Genomic DNA, 23908 nt, shown 5'->3' with positions numbered 1-23908 from the left:
TAGTAAACGAAACATCAAAAATGAAGGTAATGATGCAAAATTTAGGAAGCCTGAGTAAGGGGGAATCGTGCATGGGCTGTAGCATTTTGGTTGTTGATTTTGTAACCATGGAAGAGGCTTGCTTGAGTATGGTATTTGAAATTTCGAGAGAGAAAAAGCTTATAAGATTAAATGAAAACATACAAAAACAAGTGCTAATAGTGTCAGCCTCCCAGGCAGCGGATGTGTTGAAGTGCTATTTTCTCTTCAAGATATTTTGGCGCGATGGCATTGATAGGAGAGTAGAAATGTCACAGCTTGATTGTGTACAAGTGTGCTAAAATCAATCACCACTTAAGGGAGGTTGCCCATTGAGCTCAATGGAAACGAAAGTAAAAAAAGACTAATCAGATTAAATCACATCAAACATCAAGCTCAGTGGCTTGACAAGTGCACACAAATGCTTGTGTTCACGTTCCTTCCTCTCACAACCGTTTTTATTCGAAGAAACGATCGATTGAGATGAGAAAGAGGGAAAACCTTAAAAAAACATCCCTACCCCAATACATACGGTTGTACGTGTGTAGGCGTGCGGCTTTACATTGGTATACTATTAACTTTACCGGTGGGTTGAAGTGGGGCCCCCCTTTTCCGGGGCAAGAGCGCAAGTAAAAGATGCTTCTGCGAGATGTTCAAAGAAGACGGTGGCGCTTTTTCGTCGCTTTTTTTGTTGTTTTGTTTAAGACGGGTCAATAGTACTTCTAAGTGTTGGGCTATTAAAAGGGAGAACGATGTTAAGTGTGCGTGTGTGTGTGTATGTGTTTCTTTGGGTCGTGTAGGTGGCATTATTCTCGGAAGAACGTTTTTACTTTGATCCTTGGTGACGGTTCGATGTGACAGAGTGAATCATGTGTGAACGTGTCGGTGTGGTGATGTATGGGTGTGTAGGCGGTGTGCAAAGTTTTCAACGATCAACAAGTAGTTTAAGGGTGGGTGAAAAAAAGGACACACTCACACACATACGTATCCATTCAGTGGAGCGAGATAAAAAGGGACATTCTTCTTCAAACAAAGGGCAATAGAATTAAAAAAAAAACGCTTGAAGTATAGGAATGTAAGGACCAGGAGCAAAAGAGGTTTGCTGCAAAATGATTAGCACGCTGTGGGAAATGCTGTTTTTACTGGGCACGTGTGTTTTTCTGTTTCTCTCCAAACCAATATGCTATCTAGCCTTGAGGCACAACTCTTGCGCAATCCACCTAGCTAGGTGATCAACACAACGGGGCGAAATTAAAGCTTCAAAAGATACTTTTCAGAGCTTGGTGAGATGGTTGGTCGGCATGACCGTGGGGTTAGTTGGTGGTGGTGGTGGTGGTGGTGATGGTGCACGAGCCAAAGATTGCCCGATCATGTACGAAGAGCCCGAAATAAAATTAATAACAAAAAACCATAACGAAAAGTAAGTAAAAACATTAGCCTAGCAAAAAAAAACACAAGGAGGGTGAAAACGGTGAGTGGGGTTAGTTTTTTTTCCGGGGTTTCAGTTAGATTTGGTTGTGGCACAAACGGGTATATTAGGTGAAGTTTTGTAGTCAGAGAAAACCGGACGGAAAGGTACGGAAGTGGTGCGAAACGGTCGACTTTACCTGTAGATCCTGCTTGGCTGCCTCTGCACCGGCTCGGGTGTTGAACGTAACGAAACCGACGGGCTGCAAGGAGTGAACACGAAACAGTGTAAAACATTATTGTGTAGAGGAAAGAAACAACAGTAGGAAAAGGAAGAATGGGGCCATGTTTTTTTTTTGGTTCCATTGTTCGTACAGGTTAAAGTGTCGAAGCAAATGTTTCAGATACAAAAAACTACCCCAAAACTCGATAATGGGACTTACCGATGCCGTTTTTCCATTTTTGCTGGTAACCTTCAGCAGCGAACCTTCGTAGCCTTCGTAGGCTCTGAACAGTAGATAGAGTTCGCGCGGCTTTGCATCCATCGGCAAACCACTGACGAAGAGGGTACGAACCTGTGTGTGAGAGAGAGAGAGAGAGATAAAAAACGATACAAAATGAAGATGCGTGAGATGCGAGGGATTGCATATTGTTAGCAGTAAATTGATGTAGGAGTTTTATCACACTGTCGTGCCAGTTGGCGTGCGCAAAAAGAAGCAGTAAAGGTGGTTCTCAAAAAAAAGGTCCATACAAAGGCTCCGCAAAAAGCATCCCGTCTCAATCGGTAAGATCCATCTAGGGGTTTTAGGGAGGGGGTTTTCGACATCATTCGACGTGCTGAAGGATACGTTTTTGTTGGTGGTTGCGACTTTGCCTAAACTTCCTTATGATCGTGCTGCCTGCATGTATTCATTCATGTTAGTCTGCCCCGTAATGGTGCTACCCTCCCAAATAAAGCAGCAAAAATCTGTTTGATGCAAACGCTCATTGAGCGTTCTGTTTTTGAACCGTGGCCGGAATGGTGCGAAAAGTGGAAGATAGAATTTCCATGATTTTTTTTGTTTGTTTGTGGGTTCAAAGGCGGCTAAACTGATAAGAACACGTAGCTTTGGGAAGCACGAAACACCCAGATAAAGAGCCGAGACGATGATGGGTTTTTTTTTGTTTCGATCTGTGTTATCGTTTAGGGTGAGAGCGAGTGAACTTACAAATCCATCTTCAAAGTTTTGGTTTGAAGTTGGTGGTTTGGTTAAATTTTAGCTTGAATTCCAGTAGCGAAATGCAAGAAATGTTTCTTAACTGTTTTTGGTTTATGGCAACGAGAACGAGAGAGTGTGGAATGTAACAATTTACTCAAACAACTTTTCACAACTGTATTCAAGCAGCCAACAAACACGTCCAAAGAGGGCGTCACTCTTGACTAGTATTTTATTATTTGTTTTGTACCTTTACAGCTGGTTGCGCTAATTTTAATACAGCAGCACATCGTCTACAAGAGATAAAAGTTCGAACGTCTTCCGCTGCTCCGAGCCGCAATAAGGAAGCGAAAAACTTTTGCTTCACCAACGAGGCCATAACAAATAGAGCAACGTGCTGGCAAACGTGTTGTTTCGGACGTTGCCCCCCAAGCCCGAGTTTGTGGTGGGAAACGCTTTAGTTGCAGAACATAAGCCCCGAAAGCCTTCTCCGCCCAGCTCGCTAACGACGAAAAGCTAGGCTCGGGCCATACTTGTGCACCGACCGGGAGACGGATAGGCGGATACAAACACACGGTAAAGAAAACACTCATTTTGTGGCCAAAATTTGACCATCAACGTGGTACAACGTGGTGTGCCTGTGCTATCGCGCTGCCCCCAAGCCCCATTGTTTAATTTTTGTGTGGAAAAAATCTAATTTCAAAACGAAACAACTTGCTTTTCCGCATCGAAACGCTGTGGTTTTGGTTTGGCAAGCAGGGAATACATGTTTTTGCCTTCTCTGCTTCCATTTCTTTATTTTAAACTTCGTCTCAATATACACCCGTACCATCTCATGCGCAACAGCAGCGGAAAGTCGTGCAACTTGCTTTTTTGTACCTATTTTGCTCCCAATTGGCTCCCGAAAGGCTCCCGACGTTGGTCCGATCCGTACCGGCAATGTTTATTATTTCTAACTTTTTTTTTGTTCCTCGGCAGAGCTCTCTATGTTGGTATATTGTCTTTCGGGATGTTCGTTTACGTTCGTCATTAGAGTGTCCTATCCGTCTGGGTGGGAATGGAAGAGAGACTATGTTTTTTGTTCTTGGTAAAACCGGACAGGGAATATCAATAAAGATCTTTATCTTGACAAGTGTTTTCGTGCCTTTTAAACGCTTTCCTAGCTTACCGGTGTCGATGTACGCAGGATGTGGAAATAGATAGGTTTTGGCTGTGGGGTAAAGATAATTCGTTTCCGATAAGCGACGAATCAGGATGAGGTGCAAAGAGCCGCACCAGACTGACTGATGGAAGATTAAAGCCAAAAGTCTTTCCTCGTTACGGTGGATGATTGAAACGATGGCAAAATGGTGGATTAAGGAAGCATTAGGAAGGTGATAGGGAAAATGCTAAGTTTGAAATAATTAAAATGTGTTGTTGGAAAGTATTATCTCAAATTGTTTTAAGCTATGTTGTTTATTTAAATCGCTCTTAGCTGATACATTGAAAGGAAAAATACAATTTCCCGTGAAATTGAAGTAATTTTGAGCACATGTTCGCAGAAATCGTAGATCTATGATAAGAACCAATCAGTTGTTCAAATCCTTCCAACGTGATGATACGTAAATTTCCAAAACTTGAGAAATATAGCTTAACAATAGATGAAGCTGATACCCAATTTATAATTCATGGGTTGATGAATTAGACATCTTGTCAGCTCGAGCATCCCCGCCCAGACTCATCTCACATCGTAACCTGACGATAATTTGCTCCATACCACACCTTTGCAACAAATTCTATACCACAGCGCATCCTTCCATATCCCATCATGATAGCAAATTGTTGAAGTGGGTTTCACCGTACATCATCATCATCATCTTTGGACAGTTTTTAGGCCTACAGACGACGTGCAAGCACACACATACACATAAGCGCACATACACGTATTCATTCACTTTCAATTGTCTTGGGTTTTGTAGCAAGGCGTCATGTTTAATCCTTACCACCCATCACCGCCCTCTCCACACACGCTCACACAAAAACAAAAAGCAAAGGTGCGAACGAGCGATTCCCCATGTTTAACAAAAGCCCTCCAGGGCTAATACCCACAACACTTGTTTGCCCTTCATCACGTCGCCTGGAGGGCGTCTGGCAGAGGGATGGAGCACCTGGTATGCCCTGTTATCGTTTCATTTTAAACGAAATTAATTATTAACTACGATACTGAAATGAAACTTTCCCACGCCCTGACGCCTGACGGTTGGGTGCAAAAGTCGGCAGTCAGGCCGACCGGGCCGGCCCGGCTGGTCAACGGCCGTACCGGCAGGCAGGGGAATGTGGCAATGCGTGCGTGCTCAAGTAGCTCGGTTTCAGTAGTACGTGGCATACAACATGGTTTGCGATTAATGCTCTACATCGCTCTACTGCAAAGTACATGGCCCGGCCGCTTTAGCTGCACATTATGCTCGTCCTTATGGACGGCACCGATGCGATCCGTAGACGGGCCCAATTCCAATTAACTTCCTCCACACTCCAGACACGTATCGTGCAGTGTGGTCAGCGTGGGAAAATTAGAAACTGGTAGCCCTCTATCGGATATCCTGATAGTGTTTAAAGGCTAGCAGGCGATTAAAATTTCATCCACCGACACCGATGCAGAAGCTGGACCTCGATCGGCAATCAACCATGCGAAAGCGAAGTGGCAAGCCTAGTTATGGCCGGGTTTTGTGCAAGTTTTTATCGCAAAGTAGTTTTAAGTAGCATGAATAAACGATGAGCATGTGTGTGTGTGTGTGTATGGTAGTAGGCTTGGCCAGTCTCTTTGAGCGCCTTATGTACCTGGATAGAAGGGTTTGTGTGATGGGTTTGGACAAATTACTGGCACCAGCTGGTAACGATCTTGCCTGTTGTAAAAGAAGCTCGTCAGTTTGGACAAAAACTCGTAATTTTTCCATTTGATGCAGTCAATGTGTTCCATAGATTAGTGCACTTAGCCAAGGGAGGGGACCTTCAAAATGAGAAGGCAATTTTCAAAAACGAACCATACGGACCGCTAACTAACACGTCATCACTAACACGTATGGCAAGCAGCTGAGAAGGAGTTGGTGTTTCAACCTATAATTTTCCTTCTTAATCGAACGCAAAGCACAGCACGCTGCTAAAGTAATTAAAAACAGCAACAAGGAATAAATTACATCCTTCAGTGACATAAAATATGCACCTGAGAGTCATGAATATTCGCATGCTCGCTGCCGAAACTACATTCCAATCCGAACAATATCCCTTCCTTTTGAAATGGGAGAACTTCGCAGAATTCCTCCTCCTTCTTCCCCTGCCAAAAAGGCTCTTCGAAATGGTTGAAAACTTTTAATGAGCTTTCTTGACGATATCAATCATGATAAAACGTGATAGCTTCATCTGGGAATTTTGAGGGATCGCAATGGCCTGGGATATGTGCCCCTTTCGGTTTCCATATTGTTCGCGCAACGCGAATGTTCTCGCAACGCGAATGATGAGAACTCAACCCGTTTGTAAACACAACAACACATGTGTCATTTGCGCACAGACGGAGAAACGGGAAGCGGGTGTCAAAAAACCACATGGCGATACAGTAGCAGCGAATAAAGAACTCTACATTTTTCTACAGCAAAAAATCCAGTGTTATCACTTGAGTTATCCCACCATTTTGGTCCTTCGAATCGCGGATCGACGATTGATCATCATTTAGTTCTTCGAGCAACGAATTGTGGTCATTCGGAGAGTGTAAACAAACGAAATGGCAGAGGCACGTAAGGTAAAGTCGCTGCGTATCCAGCAAACGGCCACGCAACTCTCTATACAGGCAATTCATACATTTTCCAAGTCTTATAACAAAGAAACGCAAAGAGCAGAGGCAATTATTCGCAAACAAAACCTACAAAAACAATATGCAAAATTCATTGACCTGCAAGATGAACTGTTGCCCCTAGATGAAGGCAATGAAGCGGAGAATCTTGCGCTTCGACAAACCGTGGAATCAGCGTACTATGATGCTGAAGCTAATTTAGCTAGCGCTGTTGAAGCAAATGATAAAAAACCATGTGTACCAGCATCTAACATCAAGCTACCGGACGTGAAGCTTCCCGTCTTCGATGGCAAGCCACAAAATTGGTCTAGCTTTCATTCGATCTTTGTCGCGATGATCGATAGTGCGGAGCTGTATTCAGGCGTACAAAAGTTGTATTACCTGCGTACATCGCTATCCGGCCCAGCACTCCAGCTAATACAAAGCGTTCCAATCAGCGAAGAAAACTATTCCGTGGCATGGAATCTGTTGCTCAATCACTACAACCACCCAAAGAGATTGAAGCAGTTGCATGTGGAAGCATTATTTGAAGATGCTGCGCTGAAAAAGGAATGTGCAAATGAACTACGCAAACTGATAGAAAATTTCGAAGCCAATGTAAATGCATTAACCCAATTAGGCGAACCAACTGCTCAATGGGATACGCTTCTAATACAAATGCTTAGCCGTCAGCTCGATCCGTCAACACTACGAAGCTGGAAAGAACATTCGGCAGAAAAGAAAATCGATTCGTATAGTGATTTGGTTGCGTTTCTGTACCGTCGAGTAGGAGTGTTAGAAGTGTTGCCATCAACGTCATCAGGTAAACCACCCAAGCAACGTGTATTTGCAACAACCACAATGCCGAACAACAACACCAAGGGTTGTGCTTGTTGCAACAGAGACCATCCTGTGTACACGTGCGATGAGTTTAAAAAACTATCCTTAAATGCAAAGCAAAAGGTCATAACACAGCTCAAATTATGTTATAATTGTCTTCGTCCTGGTCATCATCTACGTGACTGCAAATCTGCCAGCACCTGTAAGAGTTGTCACAAGCGCCATCATACACAATTGTGTTCTTTACCACAACCCTCGCCTACTGTACCGTCATCAGAAGAAGATCAACGAGATCCTCCGACCACGTTAGCATCAACATCGGTCGTCGAGTCGATCACATGTGCTTCATCAGGTCAACATAAGACAGTCCTCCTGGCCACTGCCACTGTCATAATCGTTGACGATGAAGGCCACAAACACAACGCACGAGTGCTGCTAGATTCAGGAAGTGAGAGTTGTTTTATCACTGAAAATCTAGCCCAGCAAATGAAATCAACAAGGGAGAGAAGCAATCTATGCATCTCTGGAATCAGTTCCACCAACACAACCGCAAAGCAGAGCATCCGAGCGACACTTCGCTCGCGGGTTGGGCGATACTTTGCCAACCTACAGTTCTTCATACTACCAAGAGTCACGGGGAATCTTCCATCGTCATCGATCGACACAACGGGATGGAACCTGCCTGACAACATCTTTCTTGCGGACCCTCACTTTGATTGCATCGGCCGAATTGATGTCTTGATCGGCGCGGAGGTCTTTTTCGACATTATGAGACCAGCTGGACGAATACTTCTCGGGAAGGATCAACCAGTCCTTGTCAACTCGGAGCTCGGATGGATCGTATCGGGGCCAGCCGTAAGTACACTCACACCTACTTCACAAGCTTCTTCTATTACAGTCAACCATGCATCTACAACGGTTCAAGATGTTCATAAACTTATGGAACGGTTCTGGGAAATAGAGGAAGGTGAAATAGTCAACGCACAATCTAATGAACATGCAGCGTGCGAAGAACACTTTCGTCGCACCGTTTCACGAAATTCTTCCGGACGCTACGTCGTGCGTCTTCCACTGAAAGAACATCTTCTCACAAAACTAGTTGACAATCGCAAGGCAGCAGTTCGAAGATTTCATTTTTTACAATCCCGGCTCAGTTCTAACAACGAATTTAGAAACAGCTACAGCTCATTTATCGATGAATACGCTGAACTGGGGCACATGAAGCGCATTTCGGAGGAAGAATATAACAACACAAACCAACATCATTATTACCTTCCACACCATGCGGTGACGCGTCAAGAATCACTAACAACCAAGTTGCGCGTTGTCTTTGACGCCTCCAGCAAGACATCTAGCGGCATATCGTTGAACGATGTATTGATGGTAGGGCCAACAATTCAGGACGATATCCGATCAATCATCATGAGAGCACGTAAACATTCGATCATGATAGTCGCTGATATTAAAATGATGTACCGTCAAGTGCTCGTAGATGCTCGTGATACATCGTTACAACTCATCGTATGGAAGCCAACACCGTCCGAATCACTGCAAACATACAAACTGTGTACCGTCACATACGGTACAGCTAGTGCACCCTATTTAGCAACACGAGTATTGTCACAACTTGCCGATGACGAAGGCAGTAGCTATCCTATTGCAGCCAAGGTATTGAAAAAAGATTTTTACGTCGATGATTTACTTACCGGCACTTCCACCGCAGCCGAAGCTTCCGAAGTAATTACACAACTAACTGCGCTTGTTTCCAAAGGTGGTTTTACTCTACGTAAATGGGCCACGAATGATGAACAAGTTCGCCAAACCATCTCAAAAGACAAACTTTCAGAAGACGAGTCATTTTGTTTCGATCGCGACCAGATTATCAAAACTCTTGGTTTGCATTGGCATCCATTGAACGACTCCATGACGTATCGCATCAAACCATTTGAAGAAAAACTGATCACAAAACGCTCAACGTTATCGGGAATTGCACGATTATTCGATCCAATCGGCCTTATCGGACCAGTAGTCACGAAGGCAAAAATATTCATGCAATCTCTCTGGACACTTAAGGCCAGCGATGGCTCGATATGGAACTGGGATACTGAGCTTCCAGAGCAGCTCCAGAAACAATGGCTATCATTTAAAAATGAGCTCAACTTACTTAACACAATACAAATACAACGATGCGTTCTACTAAATGAAGCTACTAGCGTCCAATTACACATTTTTGCCGACGCATCCCAAACAGCATACGGCGCTTGTGCCTACTTGCGCTCAACTAACAAGGCAGGCCAAATCAAAACATCACTAGTAGCATCTCGATCGCGGGTCGCGCCTCTTAAATCACAAAGCATTCCCAGACTAGAACTATGCAGCGCCCTCGTAGCAAGTGAGCTATACAAATCTATCCAGCAAGCTATGCAGCTAGACGCCGATATCTATTTTTGGCTTGACAGTACAGTCGCTCTTTACTGGATTCAAGCATCACCGTCGAAATGGAACACCTTTGTCGGCAATCGTGTGTCCAAAATACAACAAGCCACTAGCAGTTGTACATGGAGCCACATAAACGGCCAAGAAAATCCTGCAGATCATATTTCACGGGGATTAACTGCAAGCGAACTCGTCAACTGTGACCTTTGGTGGAATGGCCCGCCATGGCTCCAACTAGATCAAGAGCAATGGCCCAAACCCCAACTGTCATCTCAACTACCATCAGAGGTTTCAATAGAAGGTCGGTCGATCACTACTACAGCTGCTGCCACCAAAAGTCCCCCATGCGATGCAATACTGTTGGTAAACGAGTTGCTATCCAAGTTTTCTGACTACCACAAATTGCTACGAGTAATTGCATATTGCTTTCGAATGAGAACTAAACGTGATTCTTCGCAAGAAACTGTCGTTATTAGCACAGACGAATTATGGAATGCTGAAATCAGAATCTTGCAAGTGGTTCAAAGAGATATCTTTGAAAAAGAATGGACTCAGCTCCGTCAAAACAGTCCTGTTTCCAACAAATCCAGACTAAAATGGTTCCATCCGTTTCTTTGCGATGATAATCTTATCCGCATTGGTGGACGTTTATCAAAATCTAATCAACCATTTGAAAGCAAACATCAAATATTGTTGTCAGCAGGACATCCTCTGGCAGAAATGCTGATTAGACACTTGCATAAAAAACATCATCATGCCGCACCGCAACTATTGATCACCATCCTTCGTCAAAAGTATTGGGTCATAGGGGCCAGATCCCTAGCTAAACGCATTTGCCATGAATGCGTACCTTGTTGTCGTGCTCGTCCTCGGCTGCTAGAACAATTTATGGCAGAACTACCAACTTCACGCATAACACCAAGCCGACCATTCTCAATAGTGGGAGTGGATTATTGGGGTCCCATCGGTCTATCACCCATTCATCGCCGTGCATCATCTGGTAAAGCATTTGTAGCTGTCTTTATCTGTTTCGCTACAAAGGCTGTTCATCTCGAGCTCGTCGCAAACCTTACCACAGCCAAATTCATCCAAGCATTTCGTCGTTTCGTTGCTCGTCGTGGGTTATGCAGTGACATTCACAGCGACAACGGACGGAACTTCCTAGGCGCCTCCAGAGAACTGCGAGCATTGGTGACGAGCAAACAACATCGAATTGAAATCATCCAAGAATGCACGTCACAAGGAATGCGCTGGCATTTCAATCCACCGAAAGCGTCACACTTTGGTGGGCTATGGGAGTCAGCAATTCATTCTGCTCAGAAGCATTTTTTCAGGGTCCTTGGCAAAACAACTCTGCCTCAAGATGACATGGAAACGTTGCTTTGTCAAATTGAATGCTGCCTCAACTCACGTCCACTGGTTCCTCTCAGTGACGATCCGTCTGACTTAGAGCCACTAACACCAGGCCATTTTCTGGTCGGAAGTAATCTAAAGGCAGTCCCTGATAACAAATTAGAGGATATACCAACCAATCGTCTTAAACATTACCAACTGGTACAAAAGCTTCTACAGCAGATTTGGACAAGATGGAGCGCAGAATATTTGGCGACTCTTCAGCCTAGGAGCAAATGGCTCAAACCACCAGTAAAAATAGACGTTGGCCAACTTGTTTTGGTCAAGGACGAGTCAACTACCCCATTGCATTGGCCGCTAGGACGCATCATCAAAACATACCCAGGCGATGATGGAGTAGCACGAGTTGTGACATTGAAGACAGCTTCTGGCGAATACACTCGGCCAATTGCGAAGTTGTGTCTTCTTCCAGTAACTTCAATGGTTCAGAACTAACGTCTGAAGGGGCCAGTATGTTCGCGCAACGCGAATGTTCTCGCAACGCGAATGATGAGAACTCAACCCGTTTGTAAACACAACAACACATGTGTCATTTGCGCACAGACGGAGAAACGGGAAGCGGGTGTCAAAAAACCACATGGCGATACAGTAGCAGCGAATAAAGAACTCTACATTTTTCTACAGCAAAAAATCCAGTGTTATCACTTGAGTTATCCCACCACATATGAAATCGTAACCTTCTCGGGACTATCAATCTCTATCAGCTGGATGGATGGACAGAGAGGGTGCATGTGTGTGTGTGTGTATGCGTGTGGCGATATCGGCTGTGTCGTGTAAGTTTAGTATTTATGAATATTAATGCATATATCGACGGATGGGCTACCTTTATCCATCACCTGTGGGACTGTCCCCTAGATGCTAGATATGCCTTATCATTAACCGTAGGGAGCTGGTGAAGTGATAAGCAGCAGAAACTAATCATGACTAGCTGGTGTGAGATACGATGAGTTTGATTTTTGTTTTTGGTTCTAAACTTTGAACCTAAGCGGAAGCGTAAATGTGGAAACTTTAATATCACTTCGATAATTTAGAAGGCAATTTTATCGCCACACTGAACGCACCGTTCCCCAACTAATGAAGTTACCAGTGTTACAAAATCATGATACGAAATGCGTCCAAAACCTCGCCGGCAGGTAACGGGAGCGATAACGAACTTTTCCAAAACGTCCGGAAAAATGTCCGTTTGCTTTTCCCGCTCTCATCGTGTGCCCTGAGCGCGGGTGATTAAATTATTGCTGTTCGGCGGTTTAGTCAGCCCGGTGGTAGCGCTCCTTAGAACGATTTTGTCACCGTGGGGCCGAGGTGCCGTTGCTGTCAGCTTCCGTTTGCCGCTTCCGCCCATCCATTTTGCCAATATTTGTCACACTAATTAATTTAAATTTCGTGCCACGCCTCGGTCTTCGGGGCGAAAAATGTTTAATTAAAGTGGCGGGACACCGTTTTGTCAAGGCGCCTTCACGTGCTTTGGTTCAGTTTTCCGCGTAGCACAGAGCACCCCGCAGGGACTGGTGGTGGCTCGTTTCATACTTTGTATTTTATTTATTTTTGATCAAGTCCAATAAAGATGTGGGTATGAGAGATTACTATGTAAAGCTATATTTGAATGTTTAAAAATTCGACATATTTTGCTTTTTTTGTTACTATGCCTCAACCAACACCCCTCCAATTTTCATTCGATCGTCTATTATGTCGTGATAAAATAATGACAAAACATTTATTATTTTTGTTATCCAGTGTGGATGTTTTCTGCTCCCCCTGTCGCTCTCTCTCTTTCGCGCTCTTTCTTCTCGTTGACATTTCCTACCAAATATCTCACCACGCAAGAATCTTCTACCTTCGTTTTATTGTACATCGTTTGGAGGGCAACTGGAGCAGGTTCCGCCAGCGCTATCCACTCTCCCTTTATTGCTGAACCAAATTTCGTGGAATCAGAGTGAGAAACACGACGAAAATTATACACCCCCCGACTCCAGTAAGGCAGTAACAACTTTCTCTTCCGTTTGACAAATATTCTTGTTGCGTATCATAATGTTCCAGGGCACAATCTTAAGCTTTGTTGCCGACCATGCCCAGTATAGCAAGGACATCGTCTTACGAAACGGCGAGACTGCGAGAAGTAAAAAAAAAAGAAAAACCTCTAAGCCTCTTGCTTTCCGCACACAAAAGCAGCTTACACAACCGTAGCTACGAAAGTGAAGCTACAAAGCGTGCGGACGGAAAGGACACGCTCATTGTTGTCATCCATCTTTGCCTTGCCCCGTGCCGCAACCACTCACAGTGTTCGTTCGACTGGTTCGTTCTTTGGCGACAGATTGAGCGCGCTCTGTGCCCGCGCGCGAGACGATAAATTACGCGCATTGCTCGATTTGAATGGGAGATAATCATTAAAATTTTAGTAGCGTGAAATTTTCATCAAACTTTTGCTCGGGCGTGTTGCGAGAGGCGGTCGGTCGGTGCTGGGGCAGGAGCGGCATGCGGCGTTTGCCGACACTCCATGCGAACAGCACAGAACCGAGTGCAAGAAGCTGAGCGGGATTGAGGTTTTCGGGCGGTGTTGAAGCCAATGGAAAATCCGCAGTGGTGTATGTGCTTGCGCTTTCACAAGCACATGCCGATTGGCGGACGGGGGTAAAGAAACTGGCGGGCGAAGTGCGGTAACAAACATCGATGACTTAATTAATTTGTCCCTGTTATCCTTCCCAGAAGTCGTGGTGAAAGTGTGAGTTTTAAATTAATGTTTTTTAGACAATGAGCCGGCTTTAGCGATTGTTTGGGTGGAAGACATCTTTATCACCATCGTACTCGTACTGATTGATTGCGTGTTTTTTCGGGGCGAAAGACCATTTCTTTTATACCGGCTGAATTAAGAGTTGAAGCGTGAAGTGAACCAGTTTGACGGATGAATGGATTGTTCAAGAAGTTTTAGTAAGGCGTGAAACGGTTTAGTTTAATTGTTTAACAAGATGATTAATTATCGCTCAATTGTAAAAACATCATCTAGACTAGTTCAGACTAGTCATTTATATGATTTATGAATACTGAAATGCTGATTAAATTGTTCGCTTTTGATTAAAGTTCCTTTCCAAATGTTTCCGTTCACAATCACACGCCCACACAGCCTATGATTCATGTAACGGAATGAAGTCATCACGCACGTGGCGGCTCCATACCGTACTGGGCGTCTCCATTGAACCATCCGCATGTAACCGCAACGACCGCACATGTTATTTTTCTCGCCATTCGATCGCTAGTAAATCGAAGCAAACGGCTTATTTGACGTGCAATGCTTTCCCACACTGCCGGTTCACCTCACCACAGCATGGCTCACTACCGCCATAAACCACCGAGCACAATTTATTCAGCCCCGTTGGTTTCCTCCGGGCGGCCGCAAAGAAATTGGCCCGAGGGATGCTGTACACAAATGGACAACATTTATTTTGCTACGTGGTGTATTTTTTGCTGTCCCATTTACCTCCCTCCTATCTATCGCTATCGCTGTCAGTTAACGACCATTCGTCTGCAGCAGTGTGTTCGATTTTTGGGGTGCCGAACGGCATGCAAAACTGGATAGGCCGCGCTGCGGGGCATGGGCAGCCCTGCGCGACATGTTGGATAAATATTTACACAGCAAACTTAACGAGGGGCCGCTATTAGACCACGAAAGGCCAGGGGAGAGAGAAAGGGTTACTTCCAGTGCTAAACGTGGAGATGCAAGAGTGGGAAGACAGCATTGTACACGCTTTCGGTTCCCTCCGGTGGAAGATCCTAAGCAAACATTTTAAAACCCCGTCGTTACCGTTGTCCCGTTTGAACCCTTGCTTGGCTTGCTGTTTTCTCTATCTAACCAGTTCCTTCCTCGCTCAGCACTCGCTCATCGATTGTATGTCAGTGCCGAAGCAAAGGAAAATTCGTTCAATTTTGTGTTTGCACGCACAAGTTGCGTGCGGTAGACAAGACAAGGCACCGCAACCCAGTTGGTGTCTTCCTTTTTCCTTGGTCCTTGGAAATGGAAAGATACAAGCGTGTGGAAAGCATAAAAGGAAAGCATGCGTATCCGCAACGAAATATGCCAGTTCGACACAACAACTTCCCAGAAAGGAATGTGGTGAATTAATTTCACGACAAGCATTCAATCCTACCCACCAGCACCGCGGGCAAAAGCTCCCACACGCCATGGGAGAAAGTTGAACATGCTTCCATATCAATGCACACAGCGGGTAAGACGAGGCGGGTGTGCCGGGCGGCGCAGGATGTCAATGGAGGGCGCTGTTTGTGCGCAATGGTTTTACGATGTGTTTCGAGTTTTTGCCCGAAACATAGAACCGTCCCCAGCTCTTCACCCTTCTTCACTCCCAATGGGGGGTTCTCGCTAATTGATGCAGAGATTCGTTGGTACACCAAATTGGCCCCGTTCTGTGCCACTTTTTGCTAGGCGCAACCAAGCAACACGTGGCGATGTGGTGCTGCATGGATAGGGAGGGTGGTAGAAGGGGGAAAGCTTAGATGAGTATGTTTTCTCCGGTTGGCTATAGATAGGAAGATAATTGCTGTCGCTTCGCTGGTAGATTGTGTAGCAGTGTGTCCTGCGAATGTTTGGTTTGATGGTATCTTGGAAGCCACTGTAAGCAACCGGTAGCGAGCATTGCCAGTTAACAGCTTAATGGTGGGCTAATGTAGCCTAATAAGCGATTTAATGAGCGACTAAAACAACTCATTCGTAGGTATTTGATTGAAGGCTGGTGATTTGGGTTGGGCTTTACAAAAAGATCATGCTATATAACATCAGACGTGTTTTAAAATACTTTTCTAGGTATTGGTGTAGAAATTAGATGAGGGTTGGTACATTTTAATAAATGTACCAATTCTTAGTCAGTTTTGCTTTGGACAAATTATCGCGGGGTGACTAATGGTATTGAAATTGTGTTGAACAACCACTCCGAAAAGTGTACACACGCAAAGTGGAAGCAAAACACACCCTTGCGTTATTATTCAACCCCACCCTCCGGGTTCCAGTATGTCGCCTGGTTGTCTGTGTTCAAAAACAACTTTAAACACGCACGTGCAGCTCATTTTTATCCACCATCATCCAGAGACCGCAGCACCTGCCGGTTGTTCCATTTTTTGGTTCTCTATATAGCTTCATGAGCCTTATTAAACACTGTACGCAATAACTTTGGCTGTGGTATATTTCGAACAAGGGCAAGAAAAACAAAACGACAAAAACTACATAAATTGAAAAAAAAAACAGAACACAAATTATTCCGTCCAGCGCTACGCTCACAACATTGCAAAACACGTGCGGGTGAAGCGTATCGACTGGGACTGCGAGCAAGGGGCGGTGAGTTTTAATCCGTGCGACGGAAGAAAAACGATTTTCGCGAATTGTCAGCATATTTCGGTGCGTAGTGCCGTTTGCGTTCCAATTGTGTTCCCGTTTTTACAGCATGTTACGCGAAACATTGGTTTTTGAAGAGATTATGAGAAATTCCTGCGTTTATTGGGAGTGTGTTCAGCATGCGTTACAAGCACACCGAATGAAGGTAGCTCGGTGTGCGTGAGGAAATCTCACCGTAAGGCTAGCCGGTAATCGGGCTTAACATGTCCACCGAATACGGGCGGGTGTGGTCGGGATTGAATAACAGGTCTTATTCACGATTTTACAACAGTCCCGTGTACCCGTGAGCCCGTGAGGCATTCGGAGCATGAAGTTGACTGTAACTATTCATTAAAATTTATAGCTTACAACCACTGTCAATCTATCCGCAGGGCATAGGCTCAGAATCGTACCCGGTACAGGTTCGCATTTTCGGATTTTAGGAACGTTTCTAAATCAACCCGTACTTTCCACGTTGGTTTGTTGCCTCCCCCAGGATAATACCGCCTTCTCCCACGAAATACATCGGTCCCGGCGAGGTCATGTGGGTGTGCGTGTCGCGTTCTGTGCGTGTTGCGTTATTGTTCCCGTCGCTGGTACGAGAGAACCCGGCAGCATCGTCCGTGTATGCGTGATTATTAAATATGGATTTATTATAATTATACCGCACGGTGTGTGGGGAAAAGAGGTGTGGCGCCATGTACTGGACCTGGTGCCGCGTTACTTGTCGGCGTCGATAATTCTGCTCCATCTCGATTGCTGGAGTCGAGGTTTGACCTCGATGTAATGGTAACGCATAATTTATCTGGCCATTTTGAGTGACACGCAAAAAGCAAACATTTAGAGGCAAACGGTAGAACTGTTTTGGCACATGATTTCGGCACGATCAGAAGCTGGATTACTTTGGCATATTTTAATTTTTAAAAAAAGAAGGTTACACATTACTCAATCAAATGGATAATGAATGGTTTCCTAGAGGGTGTGTATAATACCTTTAAAACATTATTGTCATCATCGGTTTTTTGTTTCTTTTTGCTGGTGGAAAATGTACATTAGGCAAAATACTCCAGACATAACTTAAAAAAAAAAAAACAGGGGAAACCCACCACTAAATGATCCCCAACCAAATGGTCTGACATGTACTAAACAGTAATTTGTGCCGTAAAACTACTCGCTGGCATGCGATTGCGTACGCGATGCTTTGCCATTGCCCGTGCGTGCCCGTGTAGGTGGAAATGTTTCGCACGAAATCGTGCGTGTCACATGGCAAACGTGACTGACCGATACCGTGCAGGGTGGCGCGTTCGTGTGCAGAAACCGCACAAAAACCGGGGGGCGCCGACTGATGTCCGTGATGATTATTAAAATATTATAATTAAATCATGAAACATGAAGCATTCGCAATCGCACCCGTTTGTTTGGTCGGCGGATTGGCGAGTGCTTTAGAAGGATTATTGGTGCTGAACGGGTGTGATGAGGATAGGCAAATATAGCCACGGTTCCAAAACTATGAGTAACAGAGCAGCACTACCCAAAATCCGTCCAGTTTCGAGGGTTTGGCATAATGATTTATTCATTTATTTAATATGTAGCGACGTTGGTAGATTCGAGTGTTGTACACGGTCCGTTCAATCACGGTAATGTTTTTCCACCCGCTTTGGTATGGTGAAAAGCGGCTAGATTTACATAGGTCAAATGGAATTTTCCATGACTGATTAGGTTTGAGTGTTTGGGCATTTTTGGCTGAGCAGTTGGTTCGCTTATCGAGAGCGAAAATACCACCAACTGCAACGATACTGTTTTGTACAGTGAAAATAGCACCAAGCAAAACGAGCTTCGAATTGAATTGAGTTTTGCCATATTTTACAACAAGTAACGATGGCGTACCATGCCAAATTGCGAGCTGGCTTAGGGTTATGAAGGCTTTTGCCGAATCGATTAATTATCACATTGTAGCGGAATTGCATTAGCACAAATTGTTACTGGGGCGCCATTAACCATCACCATCAAAGCCGGGCTCTGTTAATTTCGCCCAGTTGTACGTCGTGGAATTAACCTCACGGGAGCAAAGTTGTGCCGTGCGGGTTAAGTTTAAATACTGTGTGTCGTGATTCTCCATTAGTGTGTGGCTAATAATTAAACTAATTATCTTAATGTTTCGTGTGCCGCCATTGCTAGCGGGAGTCGCTGAAAGCTCGTGTGATTGCTTTTGCTAAGAGTTGCAACCAATCACAGTACACGGAAAATGTGTGTCTATGTGTGTGTGTGTTTGGGATGTTTCACCCAAACTCGTTATGTTCTACTTTGCCCTCGAAAAAAAAAGAAGATGTGCCTCTCCGGCCGGATGTGCACGAGCGAAGATCGAGCCGCTGGAAAAGTTGAGCGTAAAAAGTAATTTTCAAAACTGCCTCTGCTACCCGTTCGCTCGCTCGCTGTTGGTGTCGGAAGTTGGTGGGAAGAGTTTCTTGGTACGGGCAGCAGTTTGAATTTATTTTGCAAGGAAAATAATACAAGCTTTACCATGTGTGAAAATACCACATTTTTTTTTCATAACGATGATGCTACCGTGAAGTTCGTCCCGAAAGGGCTGGGTGGTGGAGAATCGGGATCTGATACGGTGTGCGATGTGTTTCGTCCGGTGCTATATTTTGCTGTAATGTTAATGGGCGTAAAGCATGATTTCTTTGAAATGATTTTCCTTCTCGGAGGGTTGGTGGGTCAAAATTATCCTGTTTCATGTTGCTACTTGCTACGGGCGGAATGGAAAGATTTTAACGACACACAAAGTTAGTGGCGACGAAAAACGGGAAGCAAAATTCGGGCACTGCTTTTATTAACAGCCTCCTATGCACATGATTTGGTACAGTTTGGTGCTTTACAACATGTGTGGATAAAATGAAACGAGTTTTTGAAGTTTGCATACACCGATGGGAGTTTAATTGCACATGCATACGTGAAACTCTTCTTTAACAGACTTTTAATTTGGGCCTTTATTGAAAGCTTGGCGATCTTCGAACGACATTATGAATAAAGTATTTTGAAAGTTCTTTAGTTTTAATGCATCTACTGCTTTCCGAGGCACAACAGTAATTAATGACCATTTTTAGTTTGAAAAGTAACATGTACATCAAAGCCTTTATCTCTTCAAGGTTTACATTCGTTACTAGTAAGTACAAACAAGGAGTCTGAATATTGTGACATGATGCACATGTTTGTCTCAAAATTAGAACGTTTAGTCAGGTATTTTAAATACTTCCATAAAAAAAACATGAAAAGAGGTACCAATTGGAAGAGGGAATAATTATTGTTTGTGAAAAATTACAGCGCTTCCTACAATTCCCACAATATTTTCCTTCTCCTCAGATCCCACGATTAGTGGAATGACAAATTGTACATGAATGATAGCTTAACGAAACGAACCATGGCACCTATCCGGTCGTTGTTTGTCGCGCACGCATCGAATAGAAACCTTCTGACAGTGCATTTTACAACGAAAACCCCTTACGGCGTATGAAAACGATTTATCAGCACGGTTACAACACTCCATCACTGGACCCAAACTGGGCAAGGGAACATATGCATCCCAAACCCGGAACCAGCCGGCTACAATCGTATGGGTGAAGCTGCTGAAAATGAGAAACACCGAATGACGCTGCAGGTGGCACGTCAGCAAAATGTAAAGGTCACCCAGCATTTGATAGTATTACATTGCAAACATGCTAGTATCATGCTGGGCGGTACGGTAGAGCGTCCCAGCGTCTCCGTTAAAGGTTGGGGCGTACCGTCGCACGCTTCATCGCGGAAGGAAGCGGGTGTGCGATTTTTTATAATTAAATTCTAGAGCGAAAAAATTAAATTATTACATTATTTTCCGCAAATGTGGCACGCTGCTCTCTTGCGCTTTCTTCGCATGATCTGGGCGGCAGTACGGGTGGTGTTGCTTTCGCTGCGCTAGAAAGCAGGTGAAAAAGTAATACACACAGCAAACACAAAAGCTCCGACCAGGGAAATGGATGCTTCGGATGCCGGCCAGGGACTAATGAAGAATGATTTATGACTGCTTTCGGTGTGTGCTGGATGGGAGGGGAGAACCAAGCAACTGCCTTCGTACCCGCGACCGACAGTTTGCAACCGTTGCTGCTGCACAGAGGCAAAACACAAAATCACACATATTCATCCCGTCATCTTTAAGAAGAGAAATCCTTACCTTGCGGCCCGAAATCACGGGCAGTATGTTTTGGGAAATGTATAGCCCCCATGGGGGGAAAAATATGATGCCACTTAATATGATTAAATTTTGATGCGTTGTCTCCGGGCGCAACTGACGAGCTGTCAAGCGCATGACCCGATAAAGTGCGTGCTAATTGAGTTTGGTACGCAAATTCACGAGTGTCTTTTGTTTTGGTTGTGCAGTATATTCTACATTGTCTATTTATGCGTTGTGGTGTTAGCAGAAGACAAAGCGGCTTTTCAGTTGAAGGTTAATAGCATTTTGAAAGGATTGAAAGAATCTTCACAACAAGATGACAAGGTTATAACAAGAGAGAGATAGAGAAAGGATTAAGAAACTGAAGGACATCACGCAGAAAAAAACTGACCACTGTTTGTGCGATAAGATTAATAGCATAAAAAACTAGTTAGCTCACCATAAATAACATTTTGACGCGTTCACAAAAGACTGGCAAAGAGGAGGGCAAGAGTTAAAAAAAGAAGAGAAAAATCCCTCCACCTGCACTGCCCCTACTAGCTCTGATGCTTTATGCTGCAAAAGCCACTGTGCCCGGATGCCTAATAGAAATGCAAATTGTATTTAAAAGTCCGTCAACTGTACTGCAGCCCGTCCGATTTCGACCCGAGTCCGGCTTTATACGGTTGAGCAAGACAAGTTTTGCTCGAGCTCTGCTCTCGAACGGCGAGAATCAGCTGTGGCCCGGGCGTCGGTTTCAAGCGAGAGCCATTACGGCTAAACGGGACGCAGGATAACTAAGGATAACGAATTCAAACTTTATCTGTGACGTTGGAAGGGTGCTTTGGGTGTTGCTCTTTCCCTCGCTGCTCTGTCAAACACACACCTCGACACTCGCCGAGAAAAAAGGTTTATCTGTTTTGCATTTTAATGGTGTTTGTTTGTGGAAGTGATTTGCTCTGGAGGTTGCATTATGCTGCGGTAAGTTTATCACCGAGTACTTTTGGCGCACTGGCTTTTCCGTGGGGAAGCTGGAGATTGGAAATTGGAGCAAAAGTACGGAACGGATGGCACACTTATTTGGCGAAGGAGGGGAAAAACATGATCTATATGTGTTTTATCTCACAATGGCCTTAAGACAATTAAAAGATATCATCGTGAAGAAATACATTTAGACGATAGTCGATCAAAATGTTCGCCTAAAATCCAATTAAGCAATGTTGTATGAATCTATATTCAATCCACTATGTGTGCAAAAAATGTGCATCTGTTTCAAATTTATATCACTGCAGCAAAATAGTAGTTGCACAACCATATTCATAAGAAGCACGTGAAAGGATTTCAATCAGATTATGACACATGCGGCCCTACCTCACGCACACGTACGACAACGGCATCTTCTCGTCGGTCCACATTCGCCAAAGAACGTTCCGTTTTTCTGAGCTGACAGGTTGCACTCGAACCAGTGCTTGCGATTTATATCAGTAAGCATACCACAGGCAGCTTTATGCCAATCTGATTGGCATCGAGATGTCAATCCGCTTCGGCAGAGAGCGTTGTCTTGCAGCAGAAGATGCAACATGGAGGAACAAATTCAATCGCACTTATTTACCACCTCGTGCATTTCCTATTTCCTATGCAGCGCGTGCATTGCAAGTGATGTGATTTAGTTTGCTTCCGCCCGTAAGTGGCAGATGCAGGCAGCGAGCAGACGTCACGTGGTGGTTTTTGGCGGGTAGCTTGTCATGGCACAGCAAGATGGAACGTTTGTTCAGAATAGTTCGTGCAACATACTTCGTTCTGAGGTTTCTGTTTTTATTTTTACCGGCGACATGACAGCATATGAAAGGTGGCGTAAGTAGAGTGTGAATTCTACCACCTAAGCAATCGTATACAAATCGTGCCGTAGTGGTGTTGGAAACATCTCCGCGAAAAAAAAAGTGCTACCACCAGTCAGACAACATACAAACAAGGCGAGCACTTTTGCTATTCTCCCTGCGGGATCTTGGTGAACCTTAAAATGTTCCTCAAACACTCAGCATCACACCTGAAATGGGTTGTCGGTAGTGCTATAACGCATCTCCCTCCCCCCTCCTCCCACAACGAAACATGATGTGAAGCTAATGGAGAAACCCAGTTAGTAACTGCTACGTCGACCACGAACCCGCTTATGATCGGGAGGCAGCGACCTAGAGCACGAACGCTCGCAGCTAGCAGCGGACGGTCGTCGGCTAGTCGGTATGTCTTCATTACGACTTTTCGGAGACATTAGGATAAGATACCGTTCGGTCGTTAGTACAAGGTTAACGTGCGCCTCCCCGCCCTCGTCAGCTTTGCAGACTCCCGTAACCATTGCGGGAGCTCCAAAAATGGCTTCCTTTGCTACCTCCTTCGGGGCACTTTGCTGGCTTTGACGCAACCGTTAAAATGTTGCCTTTTTGGCCCAACGATTTGAGGCGATGAAAACCTCTTGAACAACTTCATTTCCTTATCCCGAGAGTGGGCCCAAGCCCAACTACAGCACACCTGAAGTAATCTTACCATCCAACGCGGTGGGACTTATTCCGAAAGGAGTTGCTTCTTCCGGGACTCGGTAATGGTTTTACTCGGCAAACAGGCAACACTGGGTGCGGTGCAGGTGTACGCAAAATTGGTGTTATCGACGTGTGTGTGTGTATTTTTTGTTGCTGCTGTTGTTGTTGTTGTTGTTGCGATGCTTGTTTGTGATGTGCAGTGTTCGTTCGAGTGTGCTATTTCTGGCTCATGAGAAATCTTTTCGACCTTAAGGATCACCACACAAACATATACATACACGAACGTACTCTTACTGGTAGGTAAGTCAATTTTCATATTAAGAAAATGGTCCCGACCAAGGTAAACCGTAAATGGTACACGGGATGGGTATCTTTTCACTGTTTAGCACACGATATTTGCAAGTTTGCACGAATGAAACCGTATTCCGGGTGTGCAAAGGAGTGCAAAAAGGGCAAACGGCTTCCATCCGAGTGGTAACTATTTTAGGGGGCTCGGTTTCTGTAGCATCATCGGCATCATCACACCCGCTGCTCGGACTTTGGAATGGGCTACGGATCGATAAACCGGCCCGGCCGGGTAGATGGGGCGTTTGGCATGGGGAGAAGGTGTGAAAGCTCCTTTCATAGCAGCTACCATGCTTCGCTTTCCAAGTGAAATGAGAGCTTTACAGTTTTCATGCCCTGCTCAAGAGCAGGGACATT

The 23908-nt window shown here is 44.7% G+C and overlaps 1 protein-coding gene across 7 annotated transcripts in view; it reads right to left on the bottom strand.

Moving 5' to 3' along the window:
• The window catches only part of LOC11176012 (protein couch potato), a 158625-nt gene that overhangs the window by 23751 nt on the left and 110966 nt on the right, over positions 1-23908 (bottom strand). For all 7 annotated transcript variants that reach the window (XR_009764758.1, XR_009764754.1, XR_009764753.1 and 4 more), the window contains exons 3-4: positions 1869-2000; positions 1626-1688 (exon numbers count right to left, since the gene is read on the bottom strand). Coding sequence is in view for 1 of the 7 variants with exons in the window: in XM_061643805.1 (XP_061499789.1) it covers positions 1626-1688; positions 1869-2000 (195 nt within the window). In the remaining 6 variants the exon portion in view is untranslated. The remainder of the gene's footprint in view (positions 1-1625; positions 1689-1868; positions 2001-23908) is intronic.

The sequence above is a fragment of the Anopheles gambiae genome, chromosome 2 (genome assembly GCF_943734735.2).
Source record: "Anopheles gambiae chromosome 2, idAnoGambNW_F1_1, whole genome shotgun sequence".
NCBI classification, from domain to species: domain Eukaryota; kingdom Metazoa; phylum Arthropoda; class Insecta; order Diptera; family Culicidae; genus Anopheles; species Anopheles gambiae.
This window is presented reverse-complemented; position numbering and strand designations above follow the sequence as displayed.